Source organism: Protopterus annectens, chromosome 6.part0, assembly GCF_019279795.1.
Source record: "Protopterus annectens isolate FY-2018-M chromosome 6.part0, PAN1.0, whole genome shotgun sequence".
Taxonomy (NCBI): Eukaryota; Metazoa; Chordata; order Ceratodontiformes; family Protopteridae; genus Protopterus; species Protopterus annectens.
This window is the reverse complement of record NC_056737.1, coordinates 1,527,325,052-1,527,347,708: the sequence shown is the minus strand read 5'-3', so window position 1 is coordinate 1,527,347,708 and position 22,657 is coordinate 1,527,325,052. Positions and strand designations below refer to the sequence as shown.

The 22,657-nt window shown below is 38.8% G+C and overlaps 1 protein-coding gene across 2 annotated transcripts in view; it reads right to left on the bottom strand.

Annotated features, from left to right (window-relative positions):
• MARCO (macrophage receptor with collagenous structure) overlaps window positions 1-22,657 on the bottom strand; it is a 503,950-nt gene that overhangs the window by 266,070 nt on the left and 215,223 nt on the right. For both annotated transcript variants that reach the window (XM_044074990.1, XM_044074989.1), the window contains 2 exons: window positions 13,006-13,113; window positions 12,868-12,912 (listed from right to left, as the gene is read on the bottom strand). In XM_044074990.1, coding sequence (XP_043930925.1) covers window positions 12,868-12,912; window positions 13,006-13,113 — 153 coding nt within the window. The remainder of the gene's footprint in view (window positions 1-12,867; window positions 12,913-13,005; window positions 13,114-22,657) is intronic.

The window sequence follows — 22,657 nt, the reverse complement described above, 5'->3', positions numbered from 1 at the left end:
TTGGAGTTCTTGGGGTGTGGGAGCAGAGCAAATAAGAGTAGCGTTGTCGGCATATTGAATAATAGAAGCAGATTTAGTGGCAGTGTTTAGACTATTTGTGAATATAATACAAAGGAGAGGGCCAAGGATGGAACCCTGAGGAACCCTGACAGAGACTGGGAGGAGTGTGGAGAGTTTATTATCCCATTTAGTTGCCTGTTGTCAATTAGTAAGTTAGCTAAAGAACCAGTTGAGAGCTGTAGAGTTGAAGCTGAAGGAGGCTAGAGTGTTGAGTAGTAGTTGGTAGGATACTGTATCAAAACTTTGGACATATCAAGGAATATAGTAGAGACTAGTGGTCCATTGTTTTTGAGGCGGTTGATGTAGTTAGTGAAACTTATGAGGGCTGTGGAGGTACTGTGTTTTGGATGGAAGCCGTACTGTAAACTAGATAAGAGGTCATTTATTGTGAGGTGGTCTAGGAGCTGCTTATGGATCCATTTCTCCAAGATTTTAGCTAGGGGTGAGAGAATAGCAATGGGCTGATAATTAGAGGGATCTTTAGATGGGCTTTCCTTGTGGAAGGGGATGATATGGGATATTTTCCATAGTATGGGGACATATTGTTCTGCAATGGAATGATTGAGTAGGACAGATACAGGATAGGGGATGGAGCTTGCAGCAGTTTTTAAGAAGTCATTAGGCAGTCGGACAGCTACTAGACAAGTAGGTTTTAGTTTTTATAGGAGTTTTTTTATATATGAGGTTTGTATGGGTTTGAAAGAGAAGTAGTTGGGTTTAGAGTTAGTACAGGTAGGCACTGTAAGGGGTTGGTTAGATTTGTGGTTGTTTAAAAGTGAGGTGATAGTTGTGATGAAATGAAAGTTAAATTGGGATGCTATACATTCAGTGCTATTTGTTGCAGATGGTGCAGGGGTATATATTTTGTCAATGTTGAGGAGGTAGTTAAGGTTTTGCCAAATTTTTTGTGGGTTATTTGTGTGTTTTTGCTGACAAGCTAGAAAATAAGATTTTTTGTCAGATAATATTTGATTCTTAGTTAGATTTCTTAGTTGTTTGTAAGAGGTGTGGTTTTCTGAGGTTTTGAAGGTTTGATAAGCAGTCCAGGCTCTATCCCTTTGTTTAATAAGAGATTTAGCATTTTTGGTTATCCAAGGTAGGTTTTTGGATTTGGAGTGATTTTTTTCTTTTTGGAGTGAAGTTATTAAGGATGTTGAGGAAAGAATCATTAAAATCTTGTACAGCTTGGTCCAGGTGGACTGATATTAGAGGTGTACAGTTGCAGTTTTGAAGTAAGGAATTTAAGATGGTAGGAGAAAATTTATTTTGTTGCGTATGTGTTTGAAAATGATATTACAGGGGGAGTGAATGCATTTTCTTGGGGAGTGATCACTGAAAGAATCGGAGGGGCACCCAGCCTGGTGGGCAAAGTTGGGCTTATTGGTTAGTATCCAGTCTAGAATAGATTCTTTCTTGTTGTGTTTCTTGGTGTGTTTATCGATTCTAGTGGGGGAGTTTATAGTTTGGATGAAACTGAATAAAGTGATAAAATTGGAGGGGGTTGTCAGATGAGCAGGATAGCAAGTCCAAGTTGAAATCGCCTGGCACTATAGTATCTTGGTTGAAAGTAGAAGATGCCCAAGATAGAAGACTTTCAATGGTAGGTAGATTATTTCCTGGTGGAAAGTAGGAGGCAATAATTATGATGGTTTTATGTGGATTTACTTCAGATCTGGTAGTTAGAATTACTGCTTCTGATAGAGCTGAGGGAGTACAGATTAATTTTTCAATTTTGAGAAAATTGTTATACATGATGGCAATGCCTCCACCATGCTTGTTCAGCCTATCTTGTCTAATAACATTATAACCACTAGTATTTCCTCATCTTTAATGTGGGGTTTTAGCCATGTCTTTGTAATTATATATATATATATATATATATATATATATATATATATATATATATATGGGTCTACTTTAAATAACCGAACCGACACTTCACCAACACGCAGAAGACCGAGACGAAAGGACCGAAAAGCAAGTTGATCGAAAAGGTGATTTGCCGACAGCCGAAAGACCGACAAGGGCAACGTGTGAGCATGACTCGGTAAGTGTGCGATAGTGATGGATTTAGGAGCGGTCAGATAAGTGTGCGATATTGAGGGATTTTGGGTTAGGGTGTGGGGAAGGTGAGTGTGCGGTAGTGTCGGAGTTAAGGTTCGGGTAAGGTAAGTGTGTGATAGTGACGGACTGTAGTTTAGGGACGGGTTAAGTGAGTTAGGTTTAGAGTGCGGGTAGGGTGAGTGTGTGATAGTGACGGGCTTTATGTTTTAGGGTGGGTTAAGTGAGTTAGGGTTAGGGTGCAGGTAGATTAAGTGTGCGATAGTGACAGTCTTTAAGTTTAGGGGTGGGTTAAGTGAGTTAGGGTTAGAGTGCGGGTAGAGTAAGTGTGCTGTAGTGTCGGACCTTAGGGTTAGGCTTTGGGTTAAGGTTAGTGGATATGTCATTGTGTGTAATGTGTAGTTTACGTTTTTTGTGTCGGTGTAATGGTGTTCGGTTTTGTGAGTTGTCGGTGTTGTGTGTTTTCGGTTATTTGGGGTCGGTGTTTTGTGTGTCGGTGAAGTGTCGGTTCGGTTATTTAAAGTAGACCCATATATATATATATATATATATATATATATATATATATATATATATATATATATGTATATCAGGAGTGTAGGTAGTTAGGGCTGCATGAAATTCAGTAGTTTTTTTTTTTTGATACTTCTGAGGTTAAAATTAGTTATGAGTAAGTCTGATTTGGAATTTTTTAGAGGAAGAAGGTGGAGGGCAGTATTAGCAGGCATCGTGGGTGTTATTGGGTGGAGTGGGAGTAGCTGTGTGGGTCCTGGGGTAGGATACATGTCAGCCTGGAGTTTGATTTCTGTTAGTGAGTATAGAAGGAGAGAGAGAGTTTGAACTTGGATATTAGTCGATGAAAGAAATCTGGATAGAAAGGAGGGTTAGGGGTATGGACATATTTATAGTGGAAGAGCAACATGTTAGAGTTAGTGTAGAGTTTAGAACAGATGTGAAAATGGATATTTGGTTTTGTATGATATGTAATAGTGGTAAGTGTATTAGAGGGGTAGTGTGTAATGTTTGATATTATGAAGGAAGTGGAGTGGGAGGCTAGATAGAGGGCGATACTATGGAAGGGAAGGCAAGGAAAAAGCACTTTCAAAAGTAAGAAAGATTAGGTGCTGGCATAATGAGTAAGGTGTTTACCTGACAGGTTCAACATACTAGGTTTGAGTCTTACCTTTGAGCACTGTCTGGTTATTAGCTAGGCATGCAGTAGTCTGCAGACTGGTTACCTTGTATTTTCCTTTGAAGCTATAAGATGTAATGTTTGAATGCTAATTTCCAGATGAAGTAACCCATAGAATCCTGGAAATGCAATTCAAAACAATTAGAATTTCAGCTCCCTATCACTATAGACTTTGCATCTACCCAATGCTGAAAGGTCATTGCAGTGAATCATACACTATGAATAAACATTACATAGTACAATTTCAAATCTCAGGCGTACATTATTCAATTGTATCTGATACACCTGTTTTGTATGGGGCAGAGTATTACGACTAACTCACTGCACATCAGACTGGGGTGAATACTTTGCTGTAAAACAAAGATTCCTGCCAGTATCAAAGCAGCCTTGAGCTTTATATATTTATATACTACTTACTATTATTTGTTTGTTTAATGATACAACACTTCTTTCATAAAGCTAACAGTACACGTCAGGTTATACAACTTGCTCTAACAAATCTGCCATTTAACAGTCCACACTAAAAAAAAATAAATGTACTAATTTACTTATTAATATCAGATCTGCTGGCATTCATTCAGATATATGATGTTTCTAGGTTGTCCATGTGTGCTGAAGACATACCCTTAACATTTCTCAAGAAATGACTTACAGGAAGGTCTGCTTGTAGGGCTAGGACCATGAATCTGGTTGCAGAGATTCCAGTGTGTTTGCTGATTACTATTACATTTATTTGGGTTAGCCAAAAATAAATTAATGAAAAGTATAAGAATCTTTAGAAGACTCCTTACAACATAGTAATGTATGATATTTGACATTAATTTAAAATGATGCTAAAGAGGCCTGAAGTGCTACCTATGAGGTATACTTAATAAGACTCATGGAATTTTTGGGTAACAGGGTGATACAGAATTAAAATAATGCACAGCATTATCCAAATGTATTTGGAAGAGTAGATTCAGGTTAATGGATGCCAGTAGCATGTGACCTCACATATCCTCATATTTGTAGGATAACAGAATGTCCTTTGTGGATTATAGATCTCACTATGACACCAAAAGCAACTGTGAGTAGATGGCTACTGAAGGAAAGATTATACTCCACTGTTTTTATTAGCTGATGCATTTTCTATGGTAAGGCCATTTGAATGTTTTTTTTTTTTATTTCTCCAAAACTTCCACTGAGAATCTCTATGAATGTAATATTTAGTATCAACCAGGAGACTAAGGGTTGTATATCTACCTCTACTAGTTCTAAGAGTGGAAGGATTGTTATCTAATTGCAATACTCAAGCAAGGTCAGAGAATTTGTTTTTTGGAAACTGAGTAATAATAATAATAACAGGTTACCCCATGCCTGGGAAGATGTGATGTCTCCTAAAGAAATTTGTGGGCTGGGAGAAATATAATGAATTATTTACTGACGCTTTAAATACCAAAGTCCATATGTGTCTTACAGTGACTTTTTGTGATCTAGAAGACATTTTTCTTTTTTTTTTTGTTCTTTGCAGCTGACTTTCCACAGGATCCTCTCATCCTTTGGGTTTACTCCGCTCTTCTTTTTCTTGCAGACTAATTCTGACCCATGCTGTTGGATGACAAAGAGATTAAGGTATATTTGTCAGTCATATTGCTGACAGGGATTGTTTTCCTACCCTGACTTTAAATGCAGTTGCCAATGTCCCCTCCATCCTAAGAACAATGCCCCCTGCACATCTCCAGCCTCTGGTAGAGACTGAGTGACACAGAGAAGTGCATGCCACTTAAGGGTCACCCATCATCAGCAGTTCAAATAATAGATGCAGGAAAACCAAATACAGTAGTCTTTAAAAAATTATAAAAATAATAGTGAGCATTGAAATTGCTATACCTACTGATTACATTGCCTTATATACAGAGAAACAAATAGTCATAATATATCGGGATTTTCAGGCAGAAGTGACAGAAATGTGGAAGAAAGATACCCAAATAATTCCAAATGTAGTAAGAGCAATGGGTCTAATAAAAAAAGATTTTGCAGTCATACTTAGATATGCTACCAGTACATGTAACCCTGTAAGAATTACAGAAGGAGGCAATTCTGAACACATCGAGGTGCTGAGAAAAGAACTCTTGGCTAACATCAGAGACTAAAACAATAATAATTGTATGAACTTGACTCATACATTGACTTAGGAATGGGGTTCTTTCCTGTCATAGTATTAGAAACCCAAAATATATGGAAAACTAAACTAAGATTGAGTGTAAGGTACACTTGAGTGCATGCCTTCATCACTGGGACCAGTGCACCCACTCTCACCTTGCCAGTATATCAGATGCCAGAGATGAAACAGTGTTACTATGGCTCGACTCAAGTCTTTATCCTTATACATAAGATGATCTGGAAAATGTAAATCTAGTTCCTTGTGACAACTTTGAATAGTAATGTTGACTAACAATGGTAAGATAAATTCTATGCTGATTGATACTCTGGTTTGCTGAGGATGGCATACAGAATTACTTGTTAATATTATGGAAATGCAAAAATGTACTGTAAGGAAATAGTGGGTATATGGGCCCTATCAGGAATGAGTTACATTTTTTTTCAGGAAGTATTGAGGTTCTCCTAGATATTTATAATACATGTGATAACATAAGGCATTTCTTCTTTCCTGCCTAAGCCCCACAAAACAATGAAGGTTTCTTATTCAGAAATAGCTATATTTTCAGTAATAACCATACAAAATTGCAAAATATTATACTTTTTTTTTAATTAGGTGTAAATCACCTGTAGTAAATGCCATGCTAAGAAAATTGCTAATCATTAATATGTTTGATATTTTTGAATAATGCATTTTGACTAAGTTTGTTTTTTGCTGAAACTTAAAATACAGTTTTATTTGCTTATGTTTATCCATTTTACATTCCCTAGTTCAAGATGGCATGCCTCTTGAGCAGGCATACTATGTGTTTTGATTAAGCTGTGGCAAGATTCTATTATAGGTCAGTGAAAAAGTAGTGGTGTATGGCTAATGAAGTAGTGCAGATAAATGAGGAATGGCTCTTATGAAGTTTATTAGGTATTACTACATTACTGAGAAGGTCATTTAATGTAGAAATGCTTTTGTCGAGTTGTTTCATTTAGAACCTAGTTAATGTGCTTTGAGTTGTTCAGTATTGTTTTTGCAATATACTAACAACAGTTAGTTGAAGTAATCTAATGATACATCTTTTGTTTGAAGGATGTCTTTTTATAAAGTAATGCTGTGAATTATTGTTTTTTATATATATATACATATATATATATATATATATATATATATATATATATATATATATATATAGCTATAGGAAATTTAGATACTAACTTTCAGCTGGTTGCATTGCACTAATAACTAAAATTGAATGTTCTCTATTGGTGTAGAAATTCTAATTTTCACACTACTACAGTTATAAATGTCGTACCATAACTGGTGACTTTTATACTTTCCCCTTTAAAACTATAGCTTATAACCATTGTTCCATGTAAATTACTTTGAGTATCAGAACTCTGTATGCTTCCTGTTTCAGTAGGGTTACACCTTAGAAATTAATTTTAGTATTAGACTTAAGCACAATTCTCATTACAAGACAGTCACACCTCTCTCACTACTGTTAAATCTGCTTTGTAGATTTGTAATCTAATTGTCTGGTACAGTGAGTACCCCTTATACAGCAATCCACACCAGTCTCAAAAACTACCTTGTGTTTATTTTCCTCCTTTACTGACCAGTATGGGATTGCCGCCTGCTTTTACCCCTTCTGTGGCTGGCCTGCTTGCACTTGACACTTTGTGACAGTGTAACAAATGTCTCATGCTTAACAATAATCCCCTGCTGCTATCCATGACAGTGTAACAACTGTCTCATGCTTAACAATAATCCCATGCTGCTATCCATCATTGACACACTCTATGAGAACTGCAAGTACTTACAAAGACCTGAAGTAAATCTGTCACCACAGTCCTCATTCAGTAAGAGCAACACTCACCTGTTTCAAACACTCACACTGCTCACTCATACTGGTCAGCAAACTGCACAGCACAGTCACACTGCTCAACATGTGGACACTGGTCAACACACACACACTGCTCAGTACACTCACACTGCTCAGCATACTCGGACTGCACAGCACAGTCACACTGATCAGAGCACTCACATGGCACAGCACACTTACAATGCACAACACAGTCACACTGCTCAGCACACAAACTGCACAGCACAATATCACTGCTCAACACAAACACATACACACTGCTCTGCACACTCAGTGTTCACCACAGTCACACTTTTCAACATACTTATACTGTACAGCACAGTCACTCTGCGTAACACACTTACACTCCACAGCATACTCACACTGCCTAGCATACTCATGCTGCACAGAAAAGTCAAACTGTTCAGCACATTCACACTGCTTAGCATTTTCACACTACTCGGCCACTCACACTGCGTAGCACAGTCACACTGCACAGCAGTCACACTTCTCAGCACACTCACAATGCGCAGCACAGTCACTCTGCACAGCACACTCATACTTTACAACACACTCACACTGTACAGCGCACTCACATTGTTTCACACATTCACACTGCTCACTCATACTGGTCAGCAAACTGCACAGCACATTCACACTGCTCAACATGTGGACACTGATCAACACACTCACACTGCTCAGTACACTCGCACTGCTTAGCAAACTCGGACTGCACAGTACAGTCACAATGATCAGAGCACTCACATGGCACAGCACACTTACACTGCACAACACAGTCACACTGCTCAGCACACAAACTGTACAGCACAATAACACTGCTCAACACACTCACACTGCTCTGCACACTCACACTGCACAGCACACTTATACTGCACAATACAGTCACACTGCTCAGCACACAAACTGCACTGCACAATAACACTGCTCAACACACACACACACACACACACACACACACACACACACACTGCTGTGCACACTCACACTGCACAATCACAGTGTTCACCACAGTCACACTGTTCAACATACTCACACTACACAGCACGGTCACTCTGCTTAACACACTCACACTCCACAGCATACTCATGCTGCATAGCAGAGTCAAACTGTTCAGCACATTTACGCTGCTTAGCACTCTCGCACTGCTCGGCCACTCACTTTGCTCTGCATGCTCACATTGCTCAGCACACTCACACTGCATAGCACAGTCACACCACACAACAGTCACACTGCTCAGCACACTCACAATGCACAGCACAGTCACATTGCTCAGCGCACTCACACTGTGCAACACACTCACACTGTACAGCACATTCATATTGTTTCACACACTCACACTACTCTCTCATACTTTTCAGCAGGCTCACACTGTACAGCACAGTCTCACTGCTCAGCACTCAAAATGCACACACATCACAGTTCCAATGCTCAGTACATACACACTAATCAGCACACTCACACTACTTAACACACTCACACTGTTCAGTACACCACCATTCCCCCAATATATGCTGATTAAGAAATCTGTTACACTGTTCAATACACCATAATTCCCCCAACATATGCTGATTACCCCCAACATATGCTGATTAAGAAATCTGTACTCAAGCCTCCTAGGTAGCTTACTAAGAACTCACCACACCCCACTACCCACTCTTGCATCCAGTTTATATTCTTGCTCTAGGAGTCACTAGGGCTCTGAGCTTAAGCCTTTAAGGTCAAGAAAGATTGTACCCAATCACAACAATATTTTTGTCAAAGGCGATTCCATATCCAGTTGCACAGACTCTACCCTCACTAGGGTGGACAGTAAGTTTGATGGCAAGATGTCTTTCTGGATCCAGAATCTTTGATGCAAAGAGGGCCCTGAGATCTCTCCATTTTAATAAATATGAGTACAATCTTATGGTAGCTCTTGTGAAAGTGAATGACCTTAGGCAGCTTACCTAGAAGGGATATGCAGAAGGACATTGTAAAGCGTGCAATGCATGGGACAAGGTCAGGTTGACACTAGTCGTAAGTAGTGTCCTGTCTTCACTGAGACTGCTATGAAAATTCAAAGATAAATTAATTGGTTTTAACTATTGGCTGAGTAGTTTGTGCCATTTTAGTGGGGTCCAGGGAGCATCAGCATGGAAGGAGATTTTTGACTTTTTTTTAGTTTTATCAAGGATTGCTTGAAGCCTCTCTCAGCATGTCTTTTGCATGTTGGTTAAAAATGTTGCTGTCCCCCCAACTTTGTTTTTTTTTTCATAAAGAATTAACTTCCTAGACAATCAAGTACCGAAAGTTTTAATTTGGAATATATTCCAGTGGCTCTACACAGTGCTAGGAATTGAAACAAAAAGGTACCCAAATTCATGGATTTCTATATCTGCCCGAGATATCCTGAAAACAGTGTTAATGTCTCATGCCTAGAAATCACAATGTAACTGTGGGGGAGTATCTGTATTTATCAGGGACCACATTATCTCTTGGCAAATCCTTCATGTTTCTTACTTAGGACTCTGAAGAACAAACTTACACTGACAAAGTCTAGCTACCACATTATTCCCAGATAGAGATCAGTTTCCATGTCTCCTGTTGACCACAATAATTACATAAATGCATTGGGAAAAAAATAGTCATTCTTCTCAAAGTTATTCTTCTACTTGACTTTAACTACCCTACCATCAACTGGTAAATGTGTATGATCAATAATAAATATGCTCAACACTTCCTAGACTTAGATAATGCCGACTATCTTGAACAAATTAGCAATCTTCCCACTTGAAGCACAGTAGCATCAACACTGTATTCCCCAAATGGCCCTTCTTGACTTTCTCCCTACGTTTCCCCTTCTCTTGTTAAATTGTATCAGAAATCTGTTATGTTCTCTTTTAAAAAACAGTAGTACCCCTGGTGATCCAAAGCAAACAAGTTACAACTTACAGATGACTTAACTAAATACAAAAGTAACTTTTCATCGATTGACTCCTTCACCAAACTTGCGGCCTGCACTTCAAACTACTACTTACATGTAAATACGTAGATTGAGAAGTCTGTACGTATCCTCTCCAAATATCAAGTGCAAACCTTCATGATGGAATATCCATAGGGATAAATATTGTTTAGCAAAAACTGAAAGCAACAGCTAAAATAATCAGTCCATAAACTGAATTTTCATTTCTCCACCTAACAAACCTCTGAATTAAGGTAGCAAAAATCTTGTATAAACATCAGGAACTGCAAAGTTTAGTATCAACCAATTCTATTTATTTCCACCAAAGTTAAGTATGAACCCTACTTCAACAATGTCAGGAAGCTAAAATAACCCCAAACTATACTCTGAGATTGCCTACAATAATACTATCTCAGGTAAATGTATACATACACACACAAACAGACACACACACACACACACACACACACACACACACACACACACACACACACATATATATATATATATATATATATATATATATATATATATCACACAAAAGAAAAATGTTACCACAAGGAGAAAAATGCCACAATCACTACCAATAAGTCCAATAAATCAACACAATTGTATGGCAAAGCACAGCAGAAAAAGCAGGCAAGCAAGAAGCCACAAGCACTTTTAATAAAATAATAAAAGGTGAGTGCTTTCACAAATAAAATTGTTTCATCAGACCTTACAAAAAATACACATCACTTCCTTTTATAATGGTGACATTCAAGCAAACCAGTCAGAAGACATTAAATTATTTAAAGAGACAAAATCATTAGTTATATGGCATGTAAAAATATATTAACTATATTGTCATTTCCTAAGCTTCCTGTCCCTCAATCTAGCAGTGGTCTATGTGGTCATTAAGTCCCTTACCTATATGGGATCTAAGTTTAATAATCCATCTTAATTCTCAATTTTCAGTGACACTGGAAATGTCACCCGATCTATTACTCTCAGGACCTAATTCTAATACACTAAACAAAACTGATGTACGTTCCCCAATTCCAAAGTATGTTTTGCTATGGCACTATATGTATGTCCTTTTTTTAAAACAATAAACATGGTCCGTAATGCACTCTTGCAAACATCTGTTAGTTTTCCCAACATAAAATGAATTACAGTGCATACATCGGGCTAAATATGTGATGTTCTTACTGTTACAGCTCACATTTCTATGAAAATTAAACTCATTGCCTGAGTCAGGGTGCTTGAAATCAGTCCCCTCATATATATAATCACAAATGTTACATTGACCACATCTAGTGGTCCCTTGCCCTGAGAGTTGAACCTCAGGATATAGTGATGCCTTTGGGTGATGACCAATGAGGAAACAAAATACTCTAACAGCCCCAAAAGTAGTAGGAGTAACCAAATAGCAACATGGCATTATGTCATTCAAGGTTTTAGAAACCCAGTAGAGCATAAGAGTTAAGAAGGATTTAAAGTCTAACCAGTCAAGAGGAAATAAACCTGGTTCTGGAATTAGTACATTCTCATTTCTCCACCTATTAAAATGCCACTTTTGGAGTAACGTGGCATCAGTATAATTAGCATTACCTTGTTGCCCTTTTTCTCCCTTCACTCCTGGCATGGGGAAGCTTCATAGATCACAATTTTCCATACATTCCAAAAGAAGCATAATTTATGATGAGTGTTGCACAAGTCATTAAGAATTTTGTTTATTTTAACTTCTGAATTTTGAGAAATGCAATGAAGAAATGGAGATTATTTTAATGAAAATACTTCCATTTCCATCTTCTTGGCTGCATTGTATGAACAATTATGCAGAAATAGTGCCATGAGTAAACAATGTAAATTTTGATTCAAAGTAGAGGTACATTCTTTTCCTCTGGCATCTCTACTTTATTATTTGTTCAACAGCTGTCCTTCTTGCCTCAGTCATTTGGTGTTTAAAAGTTGCACAATATGGGCAGAGCAGTATTACAAAGCTACATCTCCAAATTTTTGCAGGTATCTAACATCTTCCAATTATTATAACAATACTCAGTATACAGCATGTAAACTAATATTTTATTACATATGACACAAGTAGCATTTATCTTACTTTTTAAAAGTCAGTCTTGGACAACTATACTACTTCCACCATGCCCACTGAAAATGTCAGCACATGATGAAAAACATGACACTATATTAATGACTGACACAGAACACAGAAATTGGGACTACAGATCTGAAATATTAAAGAACCTATTCTCAATATATGCACATGCAAATGCAGCATTGCATAAGTTTAAATAAACACTTGCTATTGTTGTATAACTTTGTGTTCAAGAAATATAATCATTTCTCTAATATAAGTTATTAGAAATGGAACAAGCTTTAATTTCTGCACTTGTGGTTTTAGCAGTTTCAGCTTTAAAGAAATTCCCCACTGATCAGATACTATCTGCAATAATTTCATGCCTAATATAGAACAAAATGGAAAATACATAAAACTGTCTGATGTACCATTTATTGATTTGTTAGCCTTAAAAGGTGGCTGGACTGGAAGAAAAAGATACAGAAAACTAAAATACTTATTCTGAATAAAAATTGTTCATTACCTTTTTCTCCCTGTTGTCCAGGAAGACCAGCATCACCTTTTCTTCCTTAAAAATAGAAAATAAATAGTTAACGCATGAAGAACTCAAAACTCAACACTTAGATTGGAGTTTGCTTTCAGTTACTTGGCATAAACGTACCATCTGCACCTAGACGGCCAGGGTCCCCTTTAATTCCAGGAGGGCCTACCGGTCCCATTGGGCCTTGGTTTCCCTTTATGCCATCATTGCCCTTCTCTCCCTTAGCACCTAAGAAGTATAAATATGAATAAACAAATATTTGTGATATAATAATAAAGATGCAACTAAGCTATTTCGTAGTTCACAAAAAAGAAAGAAGTGCATTCCCTAGTGCATTTTTAAGAAAAATCAGTGAGTTTAATCTTCGGCTGGCTAGACTCTTTTCTATTTTCTAGATGCTCAAAATTTTATTCTTCATGTTTATAGCACATATATATGGTATCTGACAACTTATTGAGTAGTAGAACACTGAAGGTTATAATACTGAATGCAAAATGCTGAAATATCAATATGTTGAAACATTATGATGTTGAACTTAAAAAATACTCGCTAATAGCATACATGAACTACATATGTACATTGCTCCAGTACAAAGTGACACTGGAAAATGATTGCTAACATTGGGGGTTGTGTGTGTGTGTGGGGGGGGGGGCAGGGTTGTGTGTGTGTGTGGGGGGGGGGGCATTCCAACTCTCTGCACTTATATAAGAGAGTTTATCTTGAGTTCAACATTTTAAGATTTTGGCATTTTAACATTTCAACATTCATGCAAACAATTTTAAATGCAGCAACCTGACCAACATTCTTTGCAAAATCATACAGACAGTCCTCATAATGCTTATAGAAAATAATAAGGGACATAACTGTATTACATATGGACTACTATAGAGCCATTAAGGTAAGATTTTGCCTTCTTAGTCTTGTGGCCTACTTTAAAGAGGTAACAGTACCACATGATGAGGGACTCTCTGCAGATGTTGCTTGCCTGCTATTCCTCACACTATTACATACTTGAGATATTTCTTTTTGGAGTATTCTTTTCAGATATAAAAGTGAGAAATTATTTCTGGATAGGCAAATATGTCAATGATTCCAAACTGGTAAAACAAATATTTCAATAAATGATGCCAAAGTTCCCAGAGATGATCTGCAAAAATACTACACTAGTAGGTAATGACTTTAACTTTAATGCAAGTAAAAGTGGCATTATATGATTTGCAGAAGAACGACATAACAATATAATTCCTAACTTTTCTTTTACACTCTCTAAAAAATATATACACACATGTTCACATATGTATACATATATGCATGTTCAGAAAATCTTGAATTCAGTTTAAATTTGACCAATTGGTATTTATCCAAATAAAAAAATCAATATCTAGTCTATCAATTTATAAAAAAGGCATGCCCATTTACTCCGCAATGATCACTGTACACTTTATACCTCACTTATCTGATCAATAATTGAAAGTTGTGGTTTAATCATTTAAAAGATTTTGACTCTGTGACCTCAAGGGGTTTAGCACATGGTAGTGTTTGTCCATTGGATTTTGTTGCCCAGTGTACACCTATAGATTTCCCTTACATTCTCCAGAGGACTGTACTTAATCTGATCTCTCTTTCTCTGGATGACCTGCCAATTTTGGGGGGACCCTGCATTGTATACTTCATAGTTTCATCAAGATACACAAGTCCCTTTACCATGACAAGGCAGTGGTCCAGAGGGGTTACTATTGAATCTGATATAGAAATTAGTAGCCTTCATTCATGCCAACCTGAAAAAATGAAAAGGTATAAAAATTCCAAATAGAAAAATGAGAAAAATAATCACAGGGTGGAGTACTTGAACTTTACAGAACAGACCCAGTAACTGTCCTCATATTTTGTTTTGGGTAGGTTACTTCAAAGTGGTTGCTGTCTCGTTCCTGAAACATGCTACTGATACAGTCCATTACTAAAAATAAAAATTCTAATGAAGAAAAAAATTAACATATAGGTTATACAATGTTTTCCAAGAAATAAGCTTTCCCCTATGATTAGGGTTAAGTCATTAATTTCTCTCAAGAATAATATCCCTGCCATATACTCACAATCAGACACATGCATATGTTTATAAAAGCAAGCAATGAACTACACAAATCACAGATTTCAAAGCCATGACAAAAACAAACATACAAAATCCCAAACACATACATGTATACACACATGCATGCACATACACACACACACACACACACACACACACACACACACACACACACACACACACACACACACACACACACACACACACACACGCACACACACAGCATTTAACACAAACTATCCCCAACTAACATATACACAAATAAAATAACTTTTGCACCTGGCCAGTACTCATGCCCCCCCCCCAATGTTTATCTGTGTATAAATATATATTCATATGTAGATATATAACAACTCTATGAGCACTCACGCTTGTACAAGAGAGAAGCCCGTTACATTATTTAATCACAAAAGCATAAATTATACCAGTAGTGGCTTTGCATCCCTACTGAAATAAAAAATAATAACAACCCACTCCCTTCTAATACTGCTCACCTAACACTACCAAAACCAAAACACAAACTAACAATCCATATACCACATACATGCCAAAAAACAAGTCAACCATAACACTTTAGCACAAATTATCTGTTGACATTCCATATTTCCTTTTGTAAAAAAGCTGATATTTTGTTTCACATGGCACCAAAATATATAAATATCATACCTGCAAGCATACAGATAAACGGATAGATAGATAGATAGATAGATAGATAGATAGATAGATAGATAGATAGATGAATAGATAGAATCATACACATATACATCTCACTGCAGTTTGTGATACTCTCATGAATGAAGGTCTGTTGAGCTGAGTGGAGGAGGAGCACTCACCACAACTCTGATCTGTGATATATAACAATAAGTATCCTGGGTTTTTTTTTTTGCTTATTTTTACTAGTTATTGCTTATTTTAGCCATTTATTGCAATGTTTATTGACTGCTGCATACTTTGTACTGTATTTTATTGCTATAAACTAATCTGCATGGTTGTACTAAAATTGTCTGCCTTACAGGACCTGATAAATAAGGTTTTTACTGTCACACTATTTGTAAAGCTTTTTTAGCTAGTTTCACTGTGTGAAAGGTATTAACTGAAAATTTTCTCCATTTGTTGAGCATCTGTTTGTTCTGATTTACTGCCAAGGAATGTATCATACAACTGATTTGTTTGTAGTTAAAAGCATTCTTTAGAGTCTCCTTGCTCCTTTATCTGTTTAAAACTTTCATTTAATGGCTCACTGCTGTTTTCCTGCTGTGATAAGCATATCTGTAGTGTTTTCTGCCTAAAATAGTTTCCCTCCTACCCTCCCTATTGGTATTTTGTTCTTATACTTGGTGACTTTACAGTTGCCCGCCCCTACTGTAAATTTGATCTGGGACACTCCTCCCAGTCTAGTGTCATTAGCTCTTTCTACCTAATACAGAGATAACATTTGAGAAGGCCAACCCATTCAGTTTCTTAACCTTGAATAATCTTCTGTTCGTCCTTTCTCCCTTTCCACTTTACACAAAATAGTACTTTTCTAGAATCTACCATAGCTAGAATCTCCTTGTGTTCTGACTGAGTGTGCTTCTCAAACAATGTGGAAATATAGAGCTGATAAGTATATTTTTGGTAGTTTTTAACTGTTGAGAGTTCTGCACTATCTTAATCTTTGCTTGACTGAATTATTTATATATTTCCTGGCATTGTTTTCTGATACTCTAAATGCTTCCATCTTGATTTTTTTCCTAATTGACTGCCTTCTGCACTTGTATTTAGTCATTTTTTTATTTAATTGCATTTATTTAAACTGTATTTGCTTTAATATTGCCACACACTCAAGTGTGCTAACTTGCACTGCATTTGAATTGTTTTACTGCTGTTTTAGCTGCTTTTCTGTAAAAAAAAAGTTCTAAGCTTGTTTCCTGCCTTTACTATAACTAGTCTAGTCCAGATGAAGATTTGCTGTATCCAAGACTGTTTGTAAGCTTCTTAGCACCCCAAGCCTTTCTGTGTTGGAGGGAAGCCTTCTAGCTTATCAGTGGGAGTAGTAAGCACTAGGTAGTCTATCTACCACAAAAGGAATGGTTCCTGGCCCAGAAATTATAGTTTATTGGCCATTTGGGCAGTTTTTCCATCACTTTAAACTTTCTGGTTTAAATTCCCATGTTTTCACTTGTCTCCCGCCTTTCCTATAACTAGTCTAGTCCAGATACAGATGTGCTGTTTCCAAGACTGTTTGTAAGCCTCTTACCCCCCAAGCCTTTCTGTGTTGGAGGGAAGCCTTCTAGCTTATCAGTTGGAGTGATAAGCACTAGATAGCCTATCTACCATGAGTGGAGTGGTTTCTGGCCCAGAAATTGTAATTTATTGGCCGTTTGGGCAGTTTTTCCATCTTTTTCAAATTTCTGGTTTAAAAGCCCACATTTGCACTTGTTTCCCACCTTTCCTTTTACTGGTGTAGTCCAGATACAGATTTGCTGTATCCAGGACTGTTTATAAGCTTCTAAGACCTGCAAACCTTTCTATGTTGGAGGGGAAGCCTTCTAGCTAATCAGTAGGAGTGGTAAGCACTAGGTAGTCTATCTACCACAAGAGGAGTGGTTTCTGGTGCAGATATTGTAGTTTTATTGACCATTTGGGCAGTTTTTCCATCCATTTAAACTTTCTGGTTTAAAAGCCCATGTTTGGATTTTTTCCTACCTTTCCTGTAACTAGTCTTGTCCGGATATAGATTTGCTGTATCCAGGTCTGTTTGTAAGCTTCTGAGACCCCCAAGCTTTCTGTGTTGGAGGGAAGCCTTCTAGTTTACCAGTGGGAGTGGTAAGCACTAGGTAGCCTATCTACCATGAGAGGAGTGTTTTCTGGCCCACAAATTGTAGTTTATTGGCCGTATGGGCAGTTGTCCATTCCATTCAACTTTCAGGTTTAAAAGCCCATGTTTGTAAAGGTTTGCACTTGTTTAAGCTCCGCACTGCGGCACACAGCTGAGGCAAACTATTACTGGTGCCAGAAAGTCTGCTCTTCAGTTTTTACCTTGGATCTTGCTAGTTCTTTCTCTCTTGCCCTTCAAATAGTCTAATCATTTTGCACTTCAACAAGTTTTTGTAGCAATTGTTGTAGCACACCTAAGTGCCATCAGCACTAGTAGTTTTTCACAGAAATAGCTCCAGCACTTAGTAGTTATGACCACCCCTCCTGGCATGATTAAAGGGCAGTTCCATGTGCTTTCTCCTATTAACCTGGTGGACTTGGGCATTCTGAGGCAGTGCAGCAACTGCCTCATGTACACAAACAACCATCTCCTCTTACCTCCTAACACTCAGACTTGTAAGAGATGCACTTATATCACCAAATTGGAAGCTATGCACTCTCCAGCCAGGAACGGACTAGCTGGGAAAGAGGAGAAATTCAACACCTGAACCACACCACATGGGACACATAGCCCTCCAAAACATATCACAGCTCTCACATAAAAACACAAACCACACACCCACCTGAATGGAGGCTCTCAGTAGAAATTTACTCAAACAGCAGAGACCTCCAAGACAGAAATGCACTCGACCACCACAACACAGCACAAACCACAAGACACATAGCTCACCTCCATAGTATGCCCATCAACCTAATCTCCTAAGGCTAAACACCTTGCTCAATAAACTAATCATAGGTGACTCAGTAGTGAGGCATACAGATGTCCCACTCACTAGGTTGAATAAGGAGAAGGTAACAGTCAGCTATCAGGTGCCAGAATCCAACACATAACACACGCACTCAGGTCACTCCACAACAAGTACAAGTATGACTCTGTCATTGTTCATGTGGGTGTGAATGACCTGAGACACACCTTTCTGGACTACATGAAAAGAGACACAGTGAAGCTCTCACATTATGTGACCCAGGCAGGCATGGCACTATCTATAGTCACCCAGAATGATATCGCAGTACAAACAAAAAAATGATTGACTTCAACAATTGGCTAGGTTTCTGGTGTCATTCTAAGGGGATCCAGTAGTTGTCTGCTTGGGATGACATGATTGACAGACCTCAATGCTTTGCCAGAGATGGCCTGCATCTGTCACCCCTTGGTTTCCAGATACTGGCTAAGGGTCTTGCCACATCTATAGTGCCTTTTTTAGGTAGTGTTCCAAAGACCAAATTGCCACTGTAACAGCTATAAATAAATGCAATCTGAGGGTCATGCTGCTCAACACTAGAAGTCTAAATCTCAAGATGCACTCACTCAAAGCAATCCTCAAAATGGAGAACATTGACATTTGTGCTGTAAAGGAGACCTGGTTTAAAGAGGCAGAAAGCACCCCTGCGCTACCAGGCTATAACTCATTCCACAACTTTCAGCCCTGAAACATGGACCAAAGCTCCAAAGGCGGTGGTGTCCCGATATTCATAAAGCATATGCACACCTCCAGACTAGTAGCCCAGCATAACACATCTGAGATACTTCAGGTACAACTAACATTTGGTAAGATGGCGATCCAGGTCATAGTCTGCTATAGAACCCCAACCATGCTCCTAGACTCTCACTCCATGTTCTTAAGCACCCTGGAATCTATAAAGGTCCAACCTAACACTCTCTTACTACAACAACCCCTCCATCAACTGGGAAAACTACTCAAGCACCAATACACGGGTCCAACGCTTCCTGGAATTCATCAATTTCAATGCCCTGGACCAGCTCATTCTGACCCCCACTAGAGGAAGCAACATCCTTGACCTGGTTATTACTAACATGGGTGACCATTGCTCTACACCAATAGTCAATCCCTCCCTTGTCAGAGCCGACCATAAACTAATCACCATGGAAATCCACATCTCACCCACACACCCCACACCCCACAAAGGTAACCACACTGAAAAAATTCTCCAAAGCTGACTTTAGACTCCTAAAAATAGAAGTGGCTAACTTCACGGCACCCATGCCAATGGCAAATAACTGCATGACTGTCAAATCATACACCAATGCACTGTATGAACATGTACACAAATGCATGGAACTAGCCATACCCAACAGAACCAAGATGCTCTCCTCCAAAAATAGGAAGCCAATCTGGTGGTCTTCTGCCATTAATAAACTCTACAACAGAAGGAAGAAACTGTTGCAGAAAAAGGTGAAGTCCCAAGACTAGAAAAACTCCCTTATTAGCATTAACAAAAAGTTGAGATCCATCATCAAATCCTCTAAAGCCAGCTATGAAGGCAGAATTGTGTCAGACACTAAAAAAAAATCACAAGGCCTTCTATAGCTATATCAAGATCCTCCATGACAATACCCAGATTTGCTCTGAGATACTGCACAATGGTACCTCCTATACTCAGCCAACAGATATTGCCAACATACTGGCTGACAGATTCAGTGCCAACTTTACCCCCCCCCAAAGGACCAATCACAATACTGGAAAAATGCCAGGCACCCAGCATTACTGCAGCACAGGTTAAAGCTGTATTGTCCAAGGCCAAGAATACAGCTTCCATGGGACTTGATAATATCCCTGGCTGTGTTCTACATGAACTACAAAGTGAACTGGCACCACATCTGTGTGGCCTGTTCAGTCACAGCCTCACCTCAGGCTTTGTCCCTACTGAATGCCACACTGCTACAGTCATCTCACTCCATAAAGGGGAAGCGACTACAGACCCTGGGAATTTTCACCCCATTAGCCTGACGAGTCTGATATGTAAAGCTATGGAGTGCATCATCAAGGATCTGATTAACAAAGATATAGGAAATCCCCAAACTCTAGACCCCCACAATTTGGCTTTGTGAAAGGGAGATCATGCCTGCTCAACCTGGTTCACTTCTTTGAGTCAGTCATCAGGGCTGTGGATGAAGGTAAGGCAGTGCATACAGCCTACCTCGATCTGGCCAAGGCCTTTGATACCATTCCTCACTCGGGAATTATGGATAAACTCACCAAACTAGGCATCACCCCCTATATCACTAGGTGGGTTGCAAATTGGCTCACAGAACACAGTGTGAAAGTAGCAGACTCCAAGTCAGACTGCTGACCAGTCACAAGTGAAGTCCCAAAGAGATTGATCCTGGGTCTTCAACTGTTCAGCATCTTCTTCTCAGAAGTCTAGGCCAACACAAAGGGACTCTGGCTGACCAAGTTCACAGACGACTGCAAGCTGGAATGATTATTAACTCCCCAAGTGATGCAGACATTTTACAGAAAGGCTTCACTGAGACCAATGTCTGATGTCGAAACCATGGCCGTAAGTTTAATGTCAAAAAATGCATCATCATCCCCTTTGGTAAAAACTCAGTTCCCACTAATTACCATATTGATGGCAGCCCACTGAACACTGAAGGCATTATAAGAGTCCTGGGGATGCAGGGTGACAGCAACCTGTCCTTTGGCCACCACATTGCCACTTTGGATGGAAAGTCCTTGTATGTGGCACATCTCATTACCAAGGGTTTTGCATCCAGGAAGAAAGAGGTCATCATCTCTCTCTACGCTTCCCTCATTAGACCATTCATCGAGTATAATGCCCCATTTGTCATATACCTCACCAGACACCTGCAACAGCTGGAGAGGCCACAGAAGTACCTCACAAAGAAGATCTTAGGCATTGAACACGTCCTACATGGACAGATTCAAAAGACTCTAGCTGTTGTCTGTCTCATATCGCCTACATAGAGGTGATCTCTGCTTGACTTACAAAGCCATGTCTGACCCAGCTCTGTTAGAAATGCTACATCTAAAGAAATCATAATCCATCCACACCACATGCTCCAGAGACCTCATCCTCATTACCACAATCAACAAACATGCTGGAGGGACAGTTTCCTGACCCAGACACTGCCCATGCTATGGAATAGACTTCCCATACATGTCAAGCAGAGCACCTCGCTGACCCTCTCCCAGAGAAAGCTTGATGAGTGGATGGGTAATAGAAAGTTCACCCCGGGGATCACTCCAGTGGATCTACTTGATACAGACACTGGGAGCTAACTACAGGCGGCATGATGCCAGGGCACTTCTATGGGCTAGGCTTGTAAAGGCTCCAGGGCCATTAGCCTAGTGCACACCTATGAACCTATGAACCTATAATGAAAGGCAGAATAATGTGGCAAGACTGTTGCATCAAAGATTATGCAAACATTACAAAATAGAAGAAGATGAGAAGCATTAGAAATATGAACCATAAAGCATTATCAACAATGATGACATTCAGATCACATGGGATCACCCAATACCAACAGTTCAAAAAATTGGTACAAGAAATTCAGATGCAGTCGTCCAAGAAAAAAAGATAAGATACACTCAATTATACAGTCTTACTTATAGAGATAAACAAAGTCATAAAATAGCAGGCTTTGTAAGCAGAAATGAGACCAATGTTGTTGCGTCTTTCGGCTTTTCCCGGTTAGGGGTCACCACAGCAGAACTCCGGTCTGCTGATGATTGGCAGTAGATTTTTACATGTCGAGTTGCCAGCCCTGACGCACAACCTTCAACGAAGGTACGCTCATTCACGCATGTCTCCACACAGAAGGTACGTCCATTCACACATGTCTCCACAAAGAAGATGCTCTAGCTGAGAATCGAACAGGACAACGTCTTTACTGTGAGGCGACAATGCTACTGCAGCACCACCACCGCAGAAATGAGACCAATGAGGAAACAAAATACCCAGACAGCCCCAATGAAGTGCAGAAGGAGGCAGTTC